Raw genomic sequence first — 19,558 nt, 5'->3', positions numbered from 1 at the left:
AGCAACCACATCGGATGAGCACAGGACGGAAACAGACGGTCAGGGGTGATAAGGTGAACCGGAGATCACTCACCTACTCTGAAGTTGGGGGCGGTGAGGGTGTCTGCGGCATGGCCATTCTCACTGACGATGGTGGTGGTGTTGCCCAGCTCACAGTTGTTCTGGCACCGGCCCCCCGTGCAGGTCACCTTGCAGATGGTGGGTGTGAAGACCACCTTGATCCGGCCTGTGTGGTTCCCCACTGCCAGCCGGGATGCACAGCACACCAGCAGAAAGAAGAGGGAGAGAAGGGAGAGTCTTGTCAGTCTCGTGTCCATTGGTTAGTTAGTATCCCCTTGTCTGCCTGTCACGAACAATCACCAACAAATAGTTTCAGTCAAAACAACAACTGAAACGACTGTTGTCCTCTTTTCACATATACTACAGTTGTCTCTTTTTCCCCCTCTCTCTTTCTCTTTCATTCCCTCTCTCTCTCCAACTGCTCCTAAATCCGGTGGCGTCTCTGAAACATGAGGAGGGGAAGAGAAAAAACGGAGGGAGAGAGTTCAGCCAACAAAACTCTGGGATCCAATTCTTCATCAAAAGTCAAGTTCCCTGAGAGGTGGGTATTGGCAGATGCCATGCTTTATTCCAAGACGGATAGAGTGGGCATGGCAGCCTAGTCGGCCCTGGCTTCTCTGCTCATCCCCCTTTCTCTCTCTCACTTTCTCCCTCCCTTTCCCTCCTGTCTCCCACCTAGCACATTTTCAAGGACTTTGGCACCTCTATTTGAAAGAAAGCCCTCCCAAAATGCTTTGCTGTGTGTCCTCCTGAGATCATCTCTCTCTCACTTTAGGATGCAGTCACGCCTGCCCACGTTACTGAGAGAATACGAGTCTACCCGCCTGTCCGCCCGCCCATTCGCCTATCCTCTCCCCTCCCTCAACACCAAACCCAGCCCTCATATGAAACAGACAGACAGGCACAGACAGGCACAGAGACAGACAGGCACAGAGACAGACAGGCACATACAGGCACAGAGACATTCAGACACAGAGACAGACAGGCACAGAGACAGACAGGCACAGACAGGCACAGAGACAGACAGGCACAGAGACAGACAGGCACAGACAGGCACAGAGACAGACAGGCACAGAGACATTCAGACACAGAGACAGACAGGCACAGAGACAGACAGGCACAGACAGGCACAGAGACAAACAGGCACAGAGACAGACAGGCACAGAGACAGACAGGCACAGAGACAGACAGGCACAGAGACAGACAGGCACAGAGACAGACAGGCACAGAGACAGACAGGCACAGAGACAAACAGGCACAGAGACAGACAGGCACAGAGACAGACAGGCACAGACAGGCACAGAGACAAACAGGCACAGAGACAGACAGGCACAGAGACAGACAGGCACAGACAGGCACAGAGACAGACAGGCACAGAGACAGACAGGCACAGAGACAGACAGGCACAGACAGGCACAGAGACAGACAGGCACAGAGACAGACTGGCACAGAGACAGACAGGCACAGACAGGCACAGAGACAGACAGGCACAGAGACAGACAGGCACAGACAGGCACAGACAGGCACAGAGACAGACAGACACAGAGAAAGAGAGAGAGAGACTAGTGAGACAGAGAGAAGAGTATTGACCACAAACATCTGTCCAGGGTCAACCGCATCCCTTCCCAGACTATCCTCCAACTTGACCCTTTCTACTTTTCTGCATCCAGTGACACAAGTCTCTATAGAAAGTTCCACAGCTTCCCTTCCTGTTTTCTTCCTTTCACTTCTTACTTTTCCCTGCACCAACGTCTCTCTCTACGTCTCCTCTTTACTTCTTGGCAACCCCCCCGCCGTTCCAAACTTCCCCCAAACCCCAGACTCCTGAGCTCAACGTTTCGTCTGCGGCTGTCAGCTGTTCACACCAGACAGAGCAGAGATGCAGGGAGCATTGCCAAAGGGAGAGAGGGCTTTTTCTCTAAACCAGAGAGCAGGCAAAACCACTGAATTAGAGGCTTTGGGCTGCCTTAATATTTGCTATAAGGTGAAGAAAATAGGTCGATATAAAAGTGGAATTAATATGATGTAGTCAAAAGCCAAAGACTAATAGACAGCTGGTTTTAAATGTGAGCCAATTGTACCATATATACATAGTAGACATAGTATTTAAAAGAGTTTAGAAAGTCTATTTTGCCGGTCATTTCCATGTAGGAATGAGTATTGCTCTGACAGAGTCTGGCATGGGAGAGCTGACGGGGGGGGGGGGGGGGGGGGGGGCTTTAACAACCTGCTCTGCTCCTTTAAGACCCTGTAGACATATCAGGCTCAGCCTCTGGCTCCTGGTAGGGATCCACACACAAACCATCAACCTCTCCATCAAACTGCTGCTGCCTGCCGAAAGGTCCTGCATTCTTTACCTGCAGTATAATCCCCCATGTCACACCAGGGCTTTCTGAGTCTGCTACACTGCACCATCCATCGCGCCAGACTACCCAGAGTTCAGCCAGTGGCGTGTCACTTTTCAGACATCACCTCTCACTCAGTTCAGTCTCTCTGCACTCTGGCATTCGCCGTATTATGGCGGTTTCAATCCATCACCTCATCTCATCTCAAGCGTTCTGGCTTCTCCCTGGGGGCTGGGCTTCATTCGGCCATTACCTCCCAGTAGTTTGTGGCTCTTTACGCTCTGGGGATTCTGGGTGCTTATGCTACCACCACAAGCACTTTCATTCAGTGAAGGCATGGGTATCACCACTGCCAGGGGGTATGGAGATGTATGGACAGGAGAGGCCTTGGAAACACATCACATTCCCCAGCACATAGAGATCTATAGAGGGCTCTGTGCCTGCTGTCTGACAGCTCTTCCCCTGCACTATGTTCAACACAAGCCTTAACCACTCTCACATGGCTCGGAGCACAGAGTCCCTGGCCACAGCAGTGATGAAACATGTCCGCCTTCAAACCCCCAGCAGCCCTCCCTGCATCCCTACTCTGCCTCCAAATGTGTGCAAGCGGGTCCTTCGCACGGCACGGCAGACGTCCCCAGCTCTGTGGAGCATATGGAGAGAGAAGCTGGAGGGGCGCCTTAGAGAGAACACAGACATCATTTAGCGGGGAACACACAGGGGGGCTAGAATGGAGGGATGGGGAGGGGGGTATGGAGAGAGCGAGTCCCCAAGGGAAAAGAGAGTCTTCTTTTGAGCCCCCCTGGTGAACCAATGTGTCCCCGTATGGGGGGGGGGGGGACAGCAGTCTCCGAGACCAAGTGTAGCCTTCCAGCGCGATGGTATACAGCACAGAGCGGGAATCTAGTTTGTCTGTCTGTGTGGTAGAGCTGAGGGACAGACGGGAAGAATGGCTTTCCCAGACACGGCACCATAGCTAGCTGCTGACAGGCTGTCTGTCGCGTGGGACAGGGCTGACAGGAAGGCTGTGGGCGATTTAGGAGCACAAACATTCTCCCCTGTCTGCTACTCAAGCAGGCAGGCAGCACACCGACACCACCGCATACTGGGCTAAAACCAACAGTGACGTCCCTACTAATTTGGAGCCGAAGGCCTGAAAGGCCATTCACTGTGACATGGGTATCTACGGGTAAGTGTTTCGCAATATGGAGAAAAGCTTTTTGTGCCTTGACTCTTTTTTTTAAATGGGCAGAAGACAGATGGGGTTCTATTGTGCCCTTGTACATATACAGTAGAGGTCATAAAAAGGAATGCATCTTCCCTATCGTCCCTTCTCTCTTTCGGTCTTCCCTCCCTCCTCTCCGTCTCTATCTCTCTGATGTCTGGCCATATCGCTGGTGGTCCCACACTGGAGTTAAATCAACGTGGACTGGGGTTATTTGTAGCTGTGTGGCCAGGCTGGGGCTGCCTGAGGACTGCAGCCACAGGGCCCCAGAGGGGAGTGGGAGGAAAACGCAGACAGACTCACAGAGACCCACAGAGTCTGTTGTGTCTACAGACTTCTCCATTAATAGCACAGAGACTGTCTGCTCAGACAGACATGGGAGCCATTCACTTTCAGGTCAGCAAGTTCATCTAACCTTATTTACCTAAGCAGACGCCCACTGGGAAGTTTAACAGGAGGTAAAAATATTTATATCTTCTCCCAACACAGTAGAGTATAACTTCAGGTGTACAGCATATCAGATGCATAACATTAAAGTAACTGCCCAGTGTTTACATGAAATATGACCTATAATTACTTACAATATAAGTGAAATAGTTTTCCTTCCAAAAAATGTTAATGAAGTATGCTAAAAAGCATCTTTTTGTGTTGGAATGGTGTGGGCGTACGCAAACTCCTGTGGCGGGCCGGGTGCAGCGCGCGCTAACCAACGTTGCAAGGTGCACGGTGTTTCGTCTGAAACATAGGTGCGGCTGGCTTCCGGGTTGGAGGGCGCTGTGTTAGGGAGGACGCATGACTTTCAACCTTCGTCTCTCCCGAGCCCGTACGGGAGTTGTAGCGATGAGACAAGATAGTAGCTACTAAAAAACAATTGGATACCATGAAATTAGGGAGAAAAAGGGGTAAAAGAAAAAATATAAATATTCATGCAAGTAGACCACTGATTGGCCAGGCCAGTTCATCCTCCTCTAGACCACTGATTGGCCAACTCATCCTCCTCAGGGAGATGGCATCATTGTATTTGAGGAAACACTAAGCATTTTATAAAATAAAATAAAAAATGATATATACAATTTTATGGTGCGGGTTTTGAAGGGTACGAGAATAGGATGAGTCAACAACATTATTTGGGTACGAGTTAACAGAATATTTACTTTTAAAAGTGAGATTTTCACTGGACAGTTACTTTAAATACATACCATGAGAAGGGTAGTCATCACGCCATGTACTATTCATGGGTCTCACTTTCAAAATGATTTAACTGCTCGGCCCCATTGTAAAGTGTTAAATGGAAGATAATGCATCCTCCATGGTGAGGGCCGCGAGGCCATTCAGTAGGGGAGCATTAAGAGCAGCAGATAACAGGTATTCAACAGCTCAGATGGCCTCTCACATCTGTGGCACTTGTTGTTTCAGCAATTGAGGGGGTTCTCCGTTGTGTGACAGTCTATCGTCTCGCTCTGTCATTTCATTTTCTCTCCCACTCCCTGCCTTTATCTGAAATTGCCCTCTGAAAAGGAGGCTAATAATTCCTTTTAGACAGCGCCGAGCAGCAGGCAACGCTTAACTCTTTATGCCATTACCGCTGGGGCTGCAATTTGAACAATCCAATTGCTGCCCAACTTCAAGCTCTGCATTCCCTACACCCGTACAGCATTACAGTAGATGTGTCTGTGTACTGTGTATACCCATAAGGAACAATTGCTGCTTTTTATCCATTGAGCGAGATCATCTATTTAACATTCGGTGACTTATCTGACTAGAGGCAGCTGACAATGTGACAGATGTTCATGTGGAGAACCCATCGAAGGACTAAACATACCGTTTTATGTTCTCTTCCTCGCCATAAGCTACATCTCCAGTTACCATCACCGATCTGGCTTAACCAACCTGCAGCGCCGCGCCCTTGGCCCAATTAGTGACAACGATTCAAGCTCAAATGGGACAGGAGATGTGCTTGTTCAAAGTTTGGAGTTTCAAGTGATTACTAGAGCGCCCCCCTTGGGCCAATTTTGTAAATGGCGGTTCTCTATGGCATGACTCATTATTCACCCACATTTCGTCAGAAATCGGGCCATTGCTGTCTGAGATATCCATAGTCCTCCCTTCCGTTTTCATTGTGGGGGACAATATAAACTTGAATGCACCTTCCACACAGTGATTGGGATAGCATCAGTGACCCAATTAGGCCGTGTGTGTTGTTATATGACTGTTGACACGGAGTACAGCAGGAACCTATTCCACAGTGGGAGAGCAGGCCACTGCACAGTGCTGGAATCGCATTGGCTCCCGTAACGTGAGAAATGGGCGCAGCCCAAACCCCATGCAAAAATAATGACAGGCTGACCTAACTAAAGCGCTGCTACCGTGTCCATTTGGCAGTGATTAATAGTCGACCCGATCAATCACCAGCCATGAAATAACAAACAGACCAGTGTAATTGGCTCAGCTGGATCTGCTGACACTAGCTGATGTCGTGCGGTTCACTCAATGAGTAGAGAAAGTAGAGAGAGACTGTCACCCTGTCACAGAACTTTCCAAACCCCGGGTTCAGTCGTCCCCCGTCTGCCCCATGCCAGCAAAGCCGTGCCTGGGAGAAATGGCGTGCCTGGGAGAGCTCAGAAATCTTAATACCGAGCCGATGACACTTGTATTAATAAATCGAATTCATTTGTGAAACAACATATTTAATGTGTTTGAGGACTTTGCTTACCACCACAGAATCAATGGCTGGCAAAGTGCTGGAAAGGCCTCAGACACAAAATCATTACTTAGTAAATACAAGCTGATTTGACAGCAGAGGTTTGGGACAACATAGTTGTTCCCTGTGAGTTAAGACGACTGTTTTTCAGCCTCTCTTGGCACATTATTTAAATGGAACCTTTATTTAACTAGGCAAGTCAGTTAAGAACATTAAATCACCGGGTGTTTCAGATACAAATCCAAGCCTCCAAAGGCTTTGATTTCATGTGATGTTAATATCTGTGGGTAGAGTTGAAATAAAGCCAACTGTCAGTCCAGTAGCGAACCTTCCTAAAGGGAGGAACGTGTTCCTATGGAGCTTAGGAGGAGTTAATACAGTAAGAGGATAGGATAAAGGAGGTGGGCTACCCACCATGGATGGGGTTGTGTTCCACCGACAGGGGAATGGGTCTGTCAGGCTGGTGTTGGACGCGAGTCTGGGAGTGTGTGGTGTAGTACTTGGGCTTCAGAACAAACTGCTGGCTACCAGGTCGGCTTCTGGAAGGGAGAAAAAAAACACAGTCAAACACGGTAAAGAACCATTTCATTTCTGGGTTCGAGCCCAGGCTCTGTCGCAGCCGGCCCAGCGTCGTCCGGGTTAGGGAGGGTTTGGCCGGTAGGGATATCCTTGTCTCATCGCGCACCAGCGACTCGTGGCTGACCAGGTCACTAGGTGTATGGTGTTTCCTCCGACACATTGGTGCGGCTGGCTTCCGGGTTTGGAAGTGCATTGTGCCAAGAAGCAGTGCGGCTTGGTTGGGTGGTGTTTCGGAGGACGCATGACTCTCGACCTTCGCCTCTCCCGAGTCCGTACGGGAGTTGCAGCGATGAGACAAGACAGTAACTACTACCAATTGGATACCACAAAATTGGGGAGAGAAAGCAGGGTAAAAAAATTATAATTAAATAACAATTTCATCTATGTAGTGAGTTCTGAAACGTGTACCATACAATCATAGGGTTAAATCTGCAACAGAAACCAAAGTAAAGGGTGAAATAAATATTCTGCAGAGAGCTGTACTTGATGACTGTATGAACACTTTGACATTCATGATCATTCCCAAGGCCCACACCTCCTAGGTGAAGATGATGGGGGGGCTTAAATCACGTCGGCAGTCATCTCATATCCTCCCACTCAGAGGGACAGGAGACAAAAGCACTTCCCAGAAGCCCAGAGGATGAACCTAATCTCTCCTGGTGAGACGGGTGAGGAAACCCAGACACGTCCCCAACACTGGGGGGGGGGGGGGGGGGGGGGGGGTGGAAGCTGGTCAAAAACAATGAGACCGCCCTGTAGACCCCCTGACAAGACCCAGTCAAACATGACACACAGAGTGAAAAAACAACAGGGGGGTATGGAGAGCAGAGTGGGGGGTGAGTGGGCAAGACGACGAGGGTGAGGATAACATCGGATTGAAGTAGGACCAAACGATCCAAACACAGCCGTGCAAAGCCTCTCTACTCCTAACCACTCTGTAAAACGTCCCTCAGCTCAAATGAAATGTGACTGGTTTACACAAGAGGAAGAGAAATCTGGTCATCTGGTGCTGAGCAATATCGCCAGAGACGGCAGTAGTAAAGTTGTTTGTCCTTTACAGCATAACCGTATCAAATTGTCAGCCGCCGCACTAAAACCACTCAGACTGGTCTGGGTCATGGAAACAGAGGTCAAAGGACAAAAACACTATTCTTTTTTTGTCAGGAGAAAAAAGAGCACAACAACATGGGTGGTGTTGAGAGCCGTTTCTAACAGGTAGTAAAGGGGGAGGATAAAGAGACAAAACATTGGAGACGTACTAACTTATCAGAAGTCTGAACCATCTTCACATGCCTACAGGAGACAGTGCGCTGGCCAATAAATAGCTGATCAACTAGCAGAGGCGCAGTCAAGTCCCTGTTCCCATAAAAAGCCATGTATTTAATGAACATTTCATCTCAACAACAACTAGCTAGAAGCCTTCGTCAAGCTACTGCAATAAGTGTGTTCACATCTAACATAAAATAAACACACCTGTGACAGACTTGTATGATGCCCTCCTGTCCCAAATTCAAGTCCCAGCAACACACAAACAGACACACACACACAGACAGACAGACAAACAGAGACAGACAGACACACAGTGAAGTTGTCTCTCCAGGCCACCCGCGGCTGTGGGCTTGAACTTGACGGTCAACCCCGATGTGACCATCTCATCTCACGTGAGTCTGTTTCCACAGCTGACTCCTCCCTTTCATCTTCATTCCTCCCTCTCACTCACACACACTGTCAAACACTGAGACTTCAAGGAATCTGAACGGATTACATCTTGTTTTATCCTAAGGGGCAGAGTGTGGTGGCGGGGGGTTGGGGCATCAAGGGTTGAACACAGCTGCACTGACACTTGGCACGGCTTCTCATGTGCCTGCTTTCATCCACCACCCATTCATGGAGATAGTACAGGTACATCAAAGTTGGGACCAAGATAGGCCATCAGACTGTTAAACAGTCGGCACTAGCCGTCCTCCGCCCAGTACCCTGCCCTGAACCTCAGCCACTGTTTTAGCTGGCTACCACCCGGTACTCTACCCTCCAACTTAGAGACGGCAGCCCTATGTACGTAGAGTCATTGAACACTGGTCAATTTAATAATGTTTGCATACTGTTTCAAGCACTTTACATGTACAGTACCAGTCAAAAGTTTGGATACACCTACTCATTCCAGGGTTTTTCTTTATTTTTACTATTTTCTACATTGTAGAATGATAGTGAAGACATCAAAACGATGAAATAACGCTTATGGAATCATGTAGTAACCATAAGGTATTCATAGTTTTGAGCATTCATAGTTTTGATGTCGTCTTCACTATTATTCTACAATGTAGAAAATAGTAAAAATAATGAAAAACCCTTGAATGAGTAGGTGTGTCCAAACTTTTGACTGGTACTGTCTATATTGTGTTCTAGTCATTGATCATCCTATATAACTTTTGTATTTTCATGGATTATGTGTGAATTGTTTTTTTTATTGCTGCACTGTTGGAGCTAGAAACACAAGGATTTCGCTGCACCTGCAAGTTTGTGTATGCGACCAATAAACTTTGATTTGATTTTGTTCTGTTATTCACTGTTTATGGGTTTCTATGTGATGGCGTTTGATTGGCTGTAATTCCAGTAGCTGACATTCCTTTATGGCCCCTTGGGGGCAGAAAATCAAACACTTTTATGCTCATACAGTACATACCTCCCTTTATATAACATAATTGTAGGCCTATATATACACACATTATGTGGTATGCTTACAACTGTGTCTATGTGGATTAGCTAGGATAAGGTTGGTTTTACGTAGGAGCAAAACTAAATTGAATTGAGAGAGAGAGGGAGTATTTCACAACAGTCCTCAGTTGTCTTTCTCTTCTGTCTCTCTTTCCAAATGGCGATCTAATCTGCAGCGTTTGCCATGCTCAAATGCCTGTCTGATGTAATGTGTTTGAACAAAGGAGAAACATATTCCAGCCCCCTGGTCACATCAAAGCCCTGCTTGGAGAGCAGACTAAAAGGTGACAGTAATGCTCCCCTTTTTTAGAGGGAACATTGCCACACCAACCCTCAAACGGCACCAGTGGAGTGGTGGGAGTGTAAACGCAAGTAAACACAGTTTACCCACTTTTTCTTTGCACAACAGTTTACTCACCTTTTGCAGAAAAACACATTAAAAGTATAGGGAGCACTACTTTTTCGACACAACCAGCGACAAAATTGACCCACCCAATTTTTTTTTCACCACTGACTGACAGACTCAAAGTATTCAGACTCCTTGACTTTTGGCACATTTTGTTAAGTCACAGCCTAAATATTTTTCCCACATCTTCTATACACAATAGCCCATTATGACAAAGCGAAAACAGGTTTTTATAAATGTTAGCAAATTTAGATTTGAAAAAACCCCAGAAATACTTAATTTACATAAGTATTCAGGCCCTTTGATATGAGAATCGAAATTGAGCTCAGGTGCATCCTGTTTCCATTGATCATCCTTGAGATGTTTCTACAACTTAATTGGAGTCCACCTGTGGTAAATTCAATTGATTTGACATGATTTGGAAAGGTACACACCTGTCTATATAAGGTCCCACAGTTGACAGAGCATGTGCAAAAACCAAAAAACAGTGCAAAAACCAAGCCACGAGGTCAAAGGAACTGTCCGTAGAGCTCCGAGACAGGATTGTGTCGAGCTACAGAACTGGGGAAGGGGACAATAGAGTGCTGAGTACAAGGCAGTTAGCAAGTTTGGTAGGCTACTAATGACCATCAGCAGCATCAGTTTGGAGAAGCCTAATTAGCGTGACTAAACGGTCACGTGGAATTTGACTGCCTTCATGACTCGTGACCGCCGGTGTGGCGGTTATACGGTTGACGCAACAGGCCTAGAGAGACCTGAAAATAGCTGTCCAGTGACGCTCCCCATCCAACCTGACAGAGCTTGAGAGGAACTGCAGAGAAGAATGGGAGAAACTCCAAATACAGGTGTGCCAAGCTTGTAGCGACATACCCAAGAAGACTCGAGGCTGTAATTACTGCGAAAGGTGCTTCAACAAAGTACTGTGTAAAGGGTCTGAATACTTACGTTAATGCGATATTTCACAGGTTTTTTTATGTATACATTTGGAAAATGTCTAAACCTGTTTTTTATTTGTCATTTTGGGGCATTGTTTGTAGATTGGTGAGGGGGGGAAACATTTAATCCATTTTAGAATAAAGCTGTAACATTAACAAAGTGGAAAAAGTCAAGTGGTCTGAATACTTTCCGAATGCACTGTATGTCAAACAAAAACCAACGATTGCAAAGTTAAACAAATAATACAACTATGCACAAGGACTACTTTTTATCATTTCCACCAACATTTTTATAAAAACACATTTACATGAGCCCATTTACACATTGGAGAGTCTATCTCCACTCAGAATGGACAACCTGTATTTTATCCTCTTGTTGATAGTTATAGTTTGATTTTTGTTGATTTTATTTTTATGATGGCCTAGGAACAGTGGGTTAACTGCCTTGTTCGGGGGCAGAATGGCTGATTTTTACCCTGTCAGCTCAGGGATTCGACCTTGCAACCTTTCGGTTACTAGTCCAACGCTCTAACCACTCGGCTACCTGCCACCCCTGATTTCATTCGAGTTCAGAAGGAGAGAGAGGACAGACTGAGGTAAATGTGCACTTGCCAAATAATCAAAGTTGTCTGTGAGAGACATTTTACAGGTCACCAATCAACCAGATTCTGTGCCACCCAGGGCCCAGATGGGCCAAGAGAGACTTATCCCAGGGTTACCCTCAACACAGATGAAAAAACTGTTTTATTTTTTATTTCTCCATCAATAAAACTCAGTGGCTTTCTTTCCCCTTATTTAAATGAGACGGGAACACATGCAGTAAGTACTGGGAGCTATGTGTTAAGCTCTTCCACATGCTCCTAGTTGGCCCATTGACTTTGGCAAAAGGTGCAGCTCTTACCCAAACCATCTCCAACATGGCAATTACCTCCACAGAAAAACAGTGAGGATTAGATTAATTCAATTGGAATTGTTTAAGAATGCAATTTAAAAATATTGGGTGCAGTACAAGGTCACCTTAGTTGATCTCAACACATACTAAACATATTTTGATAAAGAAAATATTTAGCTTGATAAAACTGTTCTGCTTTAAAGGAGTAGTTCACTATTTTACAACTTGATGTTAAATGGTTCCTCACCTTAAAAGTAGTTGATGGGCCAAAATAAACTACAATCTACAGTTCAGCTTTTTGGAAGTGATGTTTCAAAAAAATAATATCAAAATCACCTGAAAGCAATTCAAATCAACTTCATATTTGGTTTGATGTTATTAAAATGTGATTTGGCCATAAAAAATAAACATGCTCACATTCATAACATGCTCACTTCCATTGACTCTTAGCTGGTGGTGGCTAAACTTAGCTGTAGTTTGTAGTGGCTCTTTAAAGAAAACTGAACTGAACTGGGCCAGGAGGAAACTGATCACAGTTTCTTCTGGCCCATAGGCTACTTTCAAGGTTAGGAACCATCTAACATCAAGTTGTAAAATAGTGAACTACTCCTTTAACCGTAAACCTAGTCAGCAGCTGTGAACTGATAGTCCCACCTATTCTCAAAAGATGGTCCATGGTTTCCGCATTGGTTGCTTAACGCACCTCTTTTTAAGGGACATATGAACGATTTAGACCTACAGCATACCACCCACCAATTCTCCTTCCTGCTCTACCCCAGGTGGAAAGATTCCGTTTCATCATTCCTAATTGACAATACCATAACTCACTTAGGCCAGCTAGCCAAGCTTCAGTTGGACTGAAATAGAAGAAAAACAATAGTGAAAACATAAAACAGTCAAGGTTGTCCGTGTACGAGACCATGAATAAAATCCATACTTACTGTACCGAAAGTAATGATGGGCTACTGTTCTTGTAAAGATCCCGCTCACTAACTTCACCAACCCCAAGGAGCATGGAGGAGATTCTTGGCCTTCAGACAATATCAAAAACATTGGGGTGTTGAAAACCTGATACAAATCACAGTTTCAAACAATTTGCAGGACAAATTATTTCCCTGTAGGGAGAGGGACTGATGGTAATGTGGTTTTCCTGCACATGAAGACTTGAGGAGTGAGGAATGCTGGTATGGAACGAGTGCTGAGGCCAGTTGGCAGAACATGAGCGTCTCGCAGACAACATCCATCAAAGCAGAGATTTGTCATGTTATCCCCTGATTGAGGGGACTGCTGGTCTCAGCTACGCTCTCTCTCGACGATGATTGGTGAGGTGATACCTGTGTCTCCCCCTTACTCTACACTGCCTACCACAACACCACTGAGGCTGTTTTGAGGACCTCTGACAGGAGTCTGGAGACAAACAGGCCAACCCACCCAAATGGAGGCTCACTTCTCATACATTTTTCTGCAGCTCCAGCTTAAAAAAGGACACTGGGTTGTATTTCAAGACAAAACCAACAAGTTAGGGAACCTAAAGAGTTCAGCACCTGTGCAGGACTGCTTCAAGACATCTCCCCTCATAAAAATGATCAATGAAGACAACATATGCAGAAACATTGTGTCTGGGGCTGTAAGGATTCAAATACACAGGGGAAAACCATCATTTTGCATACCTTAAGTTTGGAAATAGTAACCTGGTAAAATATATAAGAGTATATTTTCCATGAATTACTTCCAACTTAGAAACAGTATCCAGCAAGTCTGTAAAAACACCTTCAACTACCTACCAAATAATTAGTCATGTGACAATGCCATTTTACTGTTGGCACGGTACGCAGGTAGCTTAGCGGTTAAAGCTTTAAACGAAAGGTCGCTGGTTCAAATACACGAGCCGACAAGGTGAAGAAAACTGTTTATGTGCAAGGCACTTAACCCTAATTTGCTCCAGAGGCGCCATATTACTACTATAGCAGACACTGTAAAACAATACATTTCACATTTCATTTTGAATAGAAGGGACTAGAGAGCCATTAAAGACTGACTCCAGTGATTTTTGAACTGGTTGTACCTGTTTGCCACTACATGAGTCACCTATTGACATTTTGGTGTCCTTATCTTACTCTCTGGGAAGCTGTCATTACAGAAACTGAAAGAAGTCCTCCGGCGATTTAAAAAAATCTTCCCAACAAGTCCATAACGTCAGCGAAGATGATTGGAATGGCTGGGAAAGTTGTCGGACCTAAAAAAAAAGTCCGCGCGTAGACGAATCCTTCAACTCTAACGTTAGTGAAGGATCTGATAGTACTTTTCATTGGGGTGAAACCATCACAGATGCTGAGAACGGAAAGAAAGGTACGATAGCTCACCCTTGCTGTTGTGAGGAGTAATATGTTTGCCTTGGTGTAAATGTTTTGCCCTGGTCATCGAAAAACTTGTGGATATTTAGTTTGCTAGCTAGTTTTACAGCTGAATGCAGTCTTTCAGTTGGTTATACCTTGGCTTGCTGTAGTTGCCTTTGCTCGCTAATAAAAGCCAAATATGTAAACAAGGCATGACAATCCAAGTTCTAAAGCAATGGGACTCCCTAAATCGTTCTCAGATTATTACCAATCCCACAAGGCACGACTCCAAACACCCAGAAAAGGCTACTGTCCTCAATGTTATCCTCACAAATAATAGTATTTTCTGTAATGACCTTAGTGATCACTGTTTAACGGCTTGTGTTCGTAATGGCTGCTCAGTGAAACGACCGGTCCTGATTTGTCATAGACACTTGCTAAAAAACTTTAATGAGCAAGCCTTCCTTCACGACATGACCTCTGTAAATTGGTATAGAATCAGCTTGTCACGGTCGAACCAGGGGCTGAACCTGTTTTTTATTCTAATTTTCTTTATGGGGGCGTGTGTGTTAAGAATATCACTGAAAATATCAAAAAAGAAGGTCCAAGCGTCTTCAACAGAGGGCCCCTGGTTCGACTCTGTTGAAGACACTTGGACCTTCTTTTTTGATATTTTCAGTGATATTCTTAACACACACGCCCCCATAAAGAAAATTAGAATAAAAAACAGGTTCAGCCCCTGGTTCGACCGTGACTTTGCAGAGTTACTCCACCTCAATAATTGCATTTGGCGAAAGGCTCGGCACACGCATACTCAGGCTGACTGGCTCTCATTCAGGCAAATGAGAAATAAGTGCACTCAGGCTATCCGGAAGGCCAAAGTTAGTTACTTGAAGGAGCGGTCTCTCTCTGTGGGTCTAACCACAAGAAGTTCTGGAAAACGGTTAAAGACCTGGAGAATAAACCTTCCTCCTCACAGCTGCCCATGTCCCTTAAAGTTGATGTGGTTGTTACTGACAAGAAACACATGGCTGAGCTTTTTAATCACCACTTCATTAAGTCAGGATTCCTATTTGACTCAGCCATGCCTCCTTGCCAGTCCAACATTTCCTCATCTCCCACCCCTTCTAATGCGACTTGGCCAAATGCTCATCCCTCTTTTTCCCTCTGCCCCACTACAAAGTTTCTCCCTGCAGGCGGTCACGGAGTCCGAGGTGCTAAAGGAGCTCCTTAAACTTGACCCCAAAAAACATCTGGTTCAGATGGTTTAGACCTTTTCTTCTTTAAGGTTGCTGCCCCTATAATCGCCAAGCCCATCTCTGACCTTTTTAAACTGTCGGTACGTCCTTTATTTAAAGGGGGAAGATCAAGCTGATCCTAACTGCTAAAGGCCTATTTCTATGTTGCCAAGTTTATCAAAAGTGTTGGGAAAACGTTTCAATAATCAACTGACTGGTTTTCTTGATGTCTATAGTATTCTCTCTGGTTTCTGCTCAGGTTATGGATGTATCACTGCAACCTCAAAGCTCCTCAATGATGTCACCATTGCCCTTTATTCTAAGCAATGTTGTGCTGCTATTTTTATTGACTTGGCCAAAGCTTTTGATATGGTAGACCACTCCATTCTTGTGGGCCGGCTAAGGAGTATTGGTGTCTCTGAGGGGTCTTTGGCCTGGTTTGCTAACTACCTCTCTCAGAGAGTGCAGTGTATAAAGAACATCTCCTGTCACCAAGGTTATACCCCAAGGCTCGATCCTAGGCCCCACGCTCTTCTCAATTTACATCAACAACATAGATCAGGCAATAGGAAGCTCTCTCATCCATTTATATGCAGATTATAGTCTTATACTCAGCTGGCCCCGCCCTGTTTTTTGTTGTTAAACGCTCTACAACAAAGCTTTCTTGGTGTCCAACAAGCTCTATGCCCTTAACCTTGTTCTGAACACCTCCAAAACAATGGTCATGTGGTTTGGTAAGAAGAATGCCCCTCTCCCTACAGGTGAGGGTTTAGAGCTTGGGAGTACTTGGGAGTATGACTAGACGGTACACTGTCCTTCTCTCAGCACATATCAAAGCTGCAGGCTAAAGTTAAATCTAGACTTGGTTTCTTCTATCGTAATCGCTCCTCTTTCACCCCAGCTGCCAAACTAACCCTGATTCAGATCCTACCCATCCTAGATTACGGAAACATAATTTAAAGATCGGCAGGTAAGGGTGCTCTCGAGCGGCTAGATGTTCTTTATCATTCGGCCATCAGATTTGCCACCAATGCTCCTTATAGGACACATCACTGTACTCTATACTCCTCTGTAAACTGGTCATCTCTGTTTACCCATCGCAAGACCCACTGGTTGATGCTTACTCCCCCTTATCTGAGATATCTACTGCAGCCCTCATCCTCCACATACAACACCCATTCTAACAGTCATATTCTGTTAAAGGTCCCCAAAGCACGCACATCCCTGGGTCGCTCGTCTTTTCAGTTTGTTGCAACTAGCGACTGGAACGAGGTGCAACAAACACTCAAACTGGACAGTTAAATCTCAATCTCTTCATTCGAAGACTCAATCAAGGACACTCTTACTGGCAGTTGTGGCTGCTTTGCATGATGTATTGTTGTCTCCTTGCCCTTTGTGCTGATGTCTATACCCAATAATTTTGTGCTGCTGCCATGTTGTGTTGCTACCATGTTGTTGTCATGTTGTGTTGCTACCATGCTGTGTTGTCATGTGTTGCTGCCATGCTATGTTGTTGTCTTAGGTCTCTCTTTATGTAGTGTTGTGTTGTCTCTCTTGTCGTGATGTGTGTTTTCTCCTATATTTTTTATTTTTAATCCCAGCCCCCGTCCCCACAGGAGGCCTTTTCCCTTCTGGTAGGCCATCATTGTAAATAAGAAATTGTTCTTAACTGACTTGACTAGTTAAATAAAGGTTAAATAAAAAAATAAAAAGATAATGGGTATGCGATTGCAAAATTCCTGCATAATTGCAGACCATCCTTATGTGACAATGCAAAATGACATTGTCTCGCAAATGGGCTAGCAAGCTAGGTAGCTAGCTATACACATACAACGACCTGCAAGGTTTGTCTGGCATGTACTAAATACAAGACCCATTGTCAAAAGATTATGCTAACTAACCCCATTTACCTGTAGTGTCATGATGTCGTTTCACATGTGTAGTAGACCTGCACCTACAACAAAACAATTATAAAAAATCTTTGGCTTCATGTAGTAATTTGCTTTGGTTTCCTTTGCACTTGGCTACTAAGTACATAATCTATGAACTCTGGTCTCCTGCAGTTATTCCGTTCCTGACCTGTGTGCTCCCCCACCTGTAGCCTTGATAAACCCATCGTAGGCACCTTACTCATTGTGCGTGTCAGCAGCCACAGCATTCAGTGATGGATCCTTTGTCAAATTCAATAAAGCACATATTTACTCACTTACCAGTATCCAACTTGGTGTTTATGCAAATTAGATTTCATTGGTTTCTGATGGCCTGCCTTTTTCCAGTTCATCTCAGGGCTGCAAGTGAAGACTATATGCACACTACGACCATTTCAGTGAACTGCTAAATCTTACCATCTATTGGTAGTTGAAGACTGACTAGAGGGCCCTCATTCAGCTGGCTTCAAAGCAAGCTTCTATGACACTTGATGGGGACATGAGGGCTGACACACCAGGTAGACACCACATGTATCACACTACTATAAAGTGTGCATTCATAAAGTATTCACACCCCTTGACCTTTTCCACATTTACTTGTGTTACAGCCTAAACTTAAAATGGATTAAATTGAGATGTTTTGTCACTTGCCTACACACAATACCCCATAATTTCAAAGTGGAATTAAGTTTTTCGAATTTTTAACAAATTAATAAAAAAATGAAAAGCTGAAATGTCTTGAGTGAATAAGTATTCAACCCGTTTGTTAGGGCAAGCCTAAATAAGTTCAGGAGTAAAAATGTGCTTAACAAGTCACATAAATTGCATGGACCCACTCTGTGGGCAATAATAGTGTTTAACATATTTTTTCATGACTACCTCATCTCTGTACCCCACACATACAATTATCTGTAAGGTCCCACAGTCGAGCAGTGAACTTCAAACACAGATTCAACCACAAAGACCAGGGAGGTTTTCTAATGCCTCGCAAAGGGCGGCACATATTGGTAGATTGGTAAAACAAAAAAGAAAAGCAGAAATGTAATATCCCTTTGAGTTATTAATTACACTTTGGATGGTGTATCAATACACCCAGTCACTACAAAGATACAGGCGTCCTTCCTAACTCAGTCGTCGGAGGGGAAGGAAACTGCTCAGGGATTTCACTGTGATAGGAGAAAACTGAGGATGGATGGATGTACAATATTGTAGTTACTCCAAAATACTAACCTAACTAACAGAGTGAAAATAAGGAAGCCTGTACAGAATATAAATATTCCAAAACATGCATCCTGTTTGCAACAAGGCACTAAAGTAATACTTTAGTATTCACTTTTGTCCTGAATACAAATTGTTATGTGGGGGGCAAATCCAATACAACACATTACCACTCTCCATATTTTCAAGCATAGTTGTGGCTGTGTCATGTAATAGGTATGCTTGTATTCGTTAAGGACTGTGGAGTTTTTCCAGATAAAAAATAAATGGAATGGAGCTAAGCACAGGCAAAATCCTAGAGGACAACATGGTTCAGTCTGCTTTCCACCAGACACTGGGAGATTAATTCACATTTAAGCAAGACAATAACCTATAATGCAAGGCCAAATCTACACTGGAGTTGCTAATCAAGAAGACAGTGAATGGCCGAGTTACAGTTTTGACTTAAATCTACTTAAAAATCTATGGCAAGACCTGAAAATGGTTGTTTAGCAATGATCAACAACCAATAGGACAGAGCTTGACGAATTTTGAAAATAATAATTGGCAAATGTTACACAATCCAGGTGTGCAAAGCTCTCAGAGATTTACCCAGAAATACTCACAGCTGTAATTGCTGCCAAAGGAGCTTCTACAAAGCATTGACTTAGGGGTGTGAATACTTACAATATATACATGAGATATTTCTGTATTTCATTTTCAATCTTTTCAATTGTCAATCTCAACAACAAAAAATGTACTTTGGCATTATGTGGTATGGGTAGATGGGTTAGAAAAAATATTTCATACATTTTTGAATTTAGGCTGTGAAACAAAATGGTATCAAATAGGCTGCGACACAAAAGTGGTATCGAATATTTTCTGAAGGCACTGTATGACAAGGTCTTCATGATTTGCCCTTGTAGAGTAAACTCAGTGAACCATATCACCCCTACAGGTCACTGTGCAAAATATGGAAGCTATACATCAATGGCTTTACA

General features: G+C 44.6%; 1 protein-coding gene across 20 annotated transcripts in view; it reads right to left on the bottom strand.

Moving 5' to 3' along the window:
- ltbp1 (latent transforming growth factor beta binding protein 1) overlaps positions 1 to 19,558 on the bottom strand; it is a 132,363-nt gene that overhangs the window by 94,001 nt on the left and 18,804 nt on the right. For all 20 annotated transcript variants that reach the window (XM_021610250.3, XM_090239211.1, XM_021610266.3 and 17 more), the window contains 2 exons: positions 6,746 to 6,870; positions 74 to 241 (listed from right to left, as the gene is read on the bottom strand). In XM_021610250.3, the coding sequence (XP_021465925.3) occupies positions 74 to 241; positions 6,746 to 6,870 (293 nt within the window). The remainder of the gene's footprint in view (positions 1 to 73; positions 242 to 6,745; positions 6,871 to 19,558) is intronic.

Source organism: Oncorhynchus mykiss, chromosome 1, assembly GCF_057628025.1.
Source record: "Oncorhynchus mykiss isolate SJ-2025 chromosome 1, ASM5762802v1, whole genome shotgun sequence".
In the NCBI taxonomy this organism is placed as follows: domain Eukaryota; kingdom Metazoa; phylum Chordata; class Actinopteri; order Salmoniformes; family Salmonidae; genus Oncorhynchus; species Oncorhynchus mykiss.
Note: the sequence above shows the minus strand (reverse complement) of the source record. Positions and strands in the feature narration are given on the sequence as shown.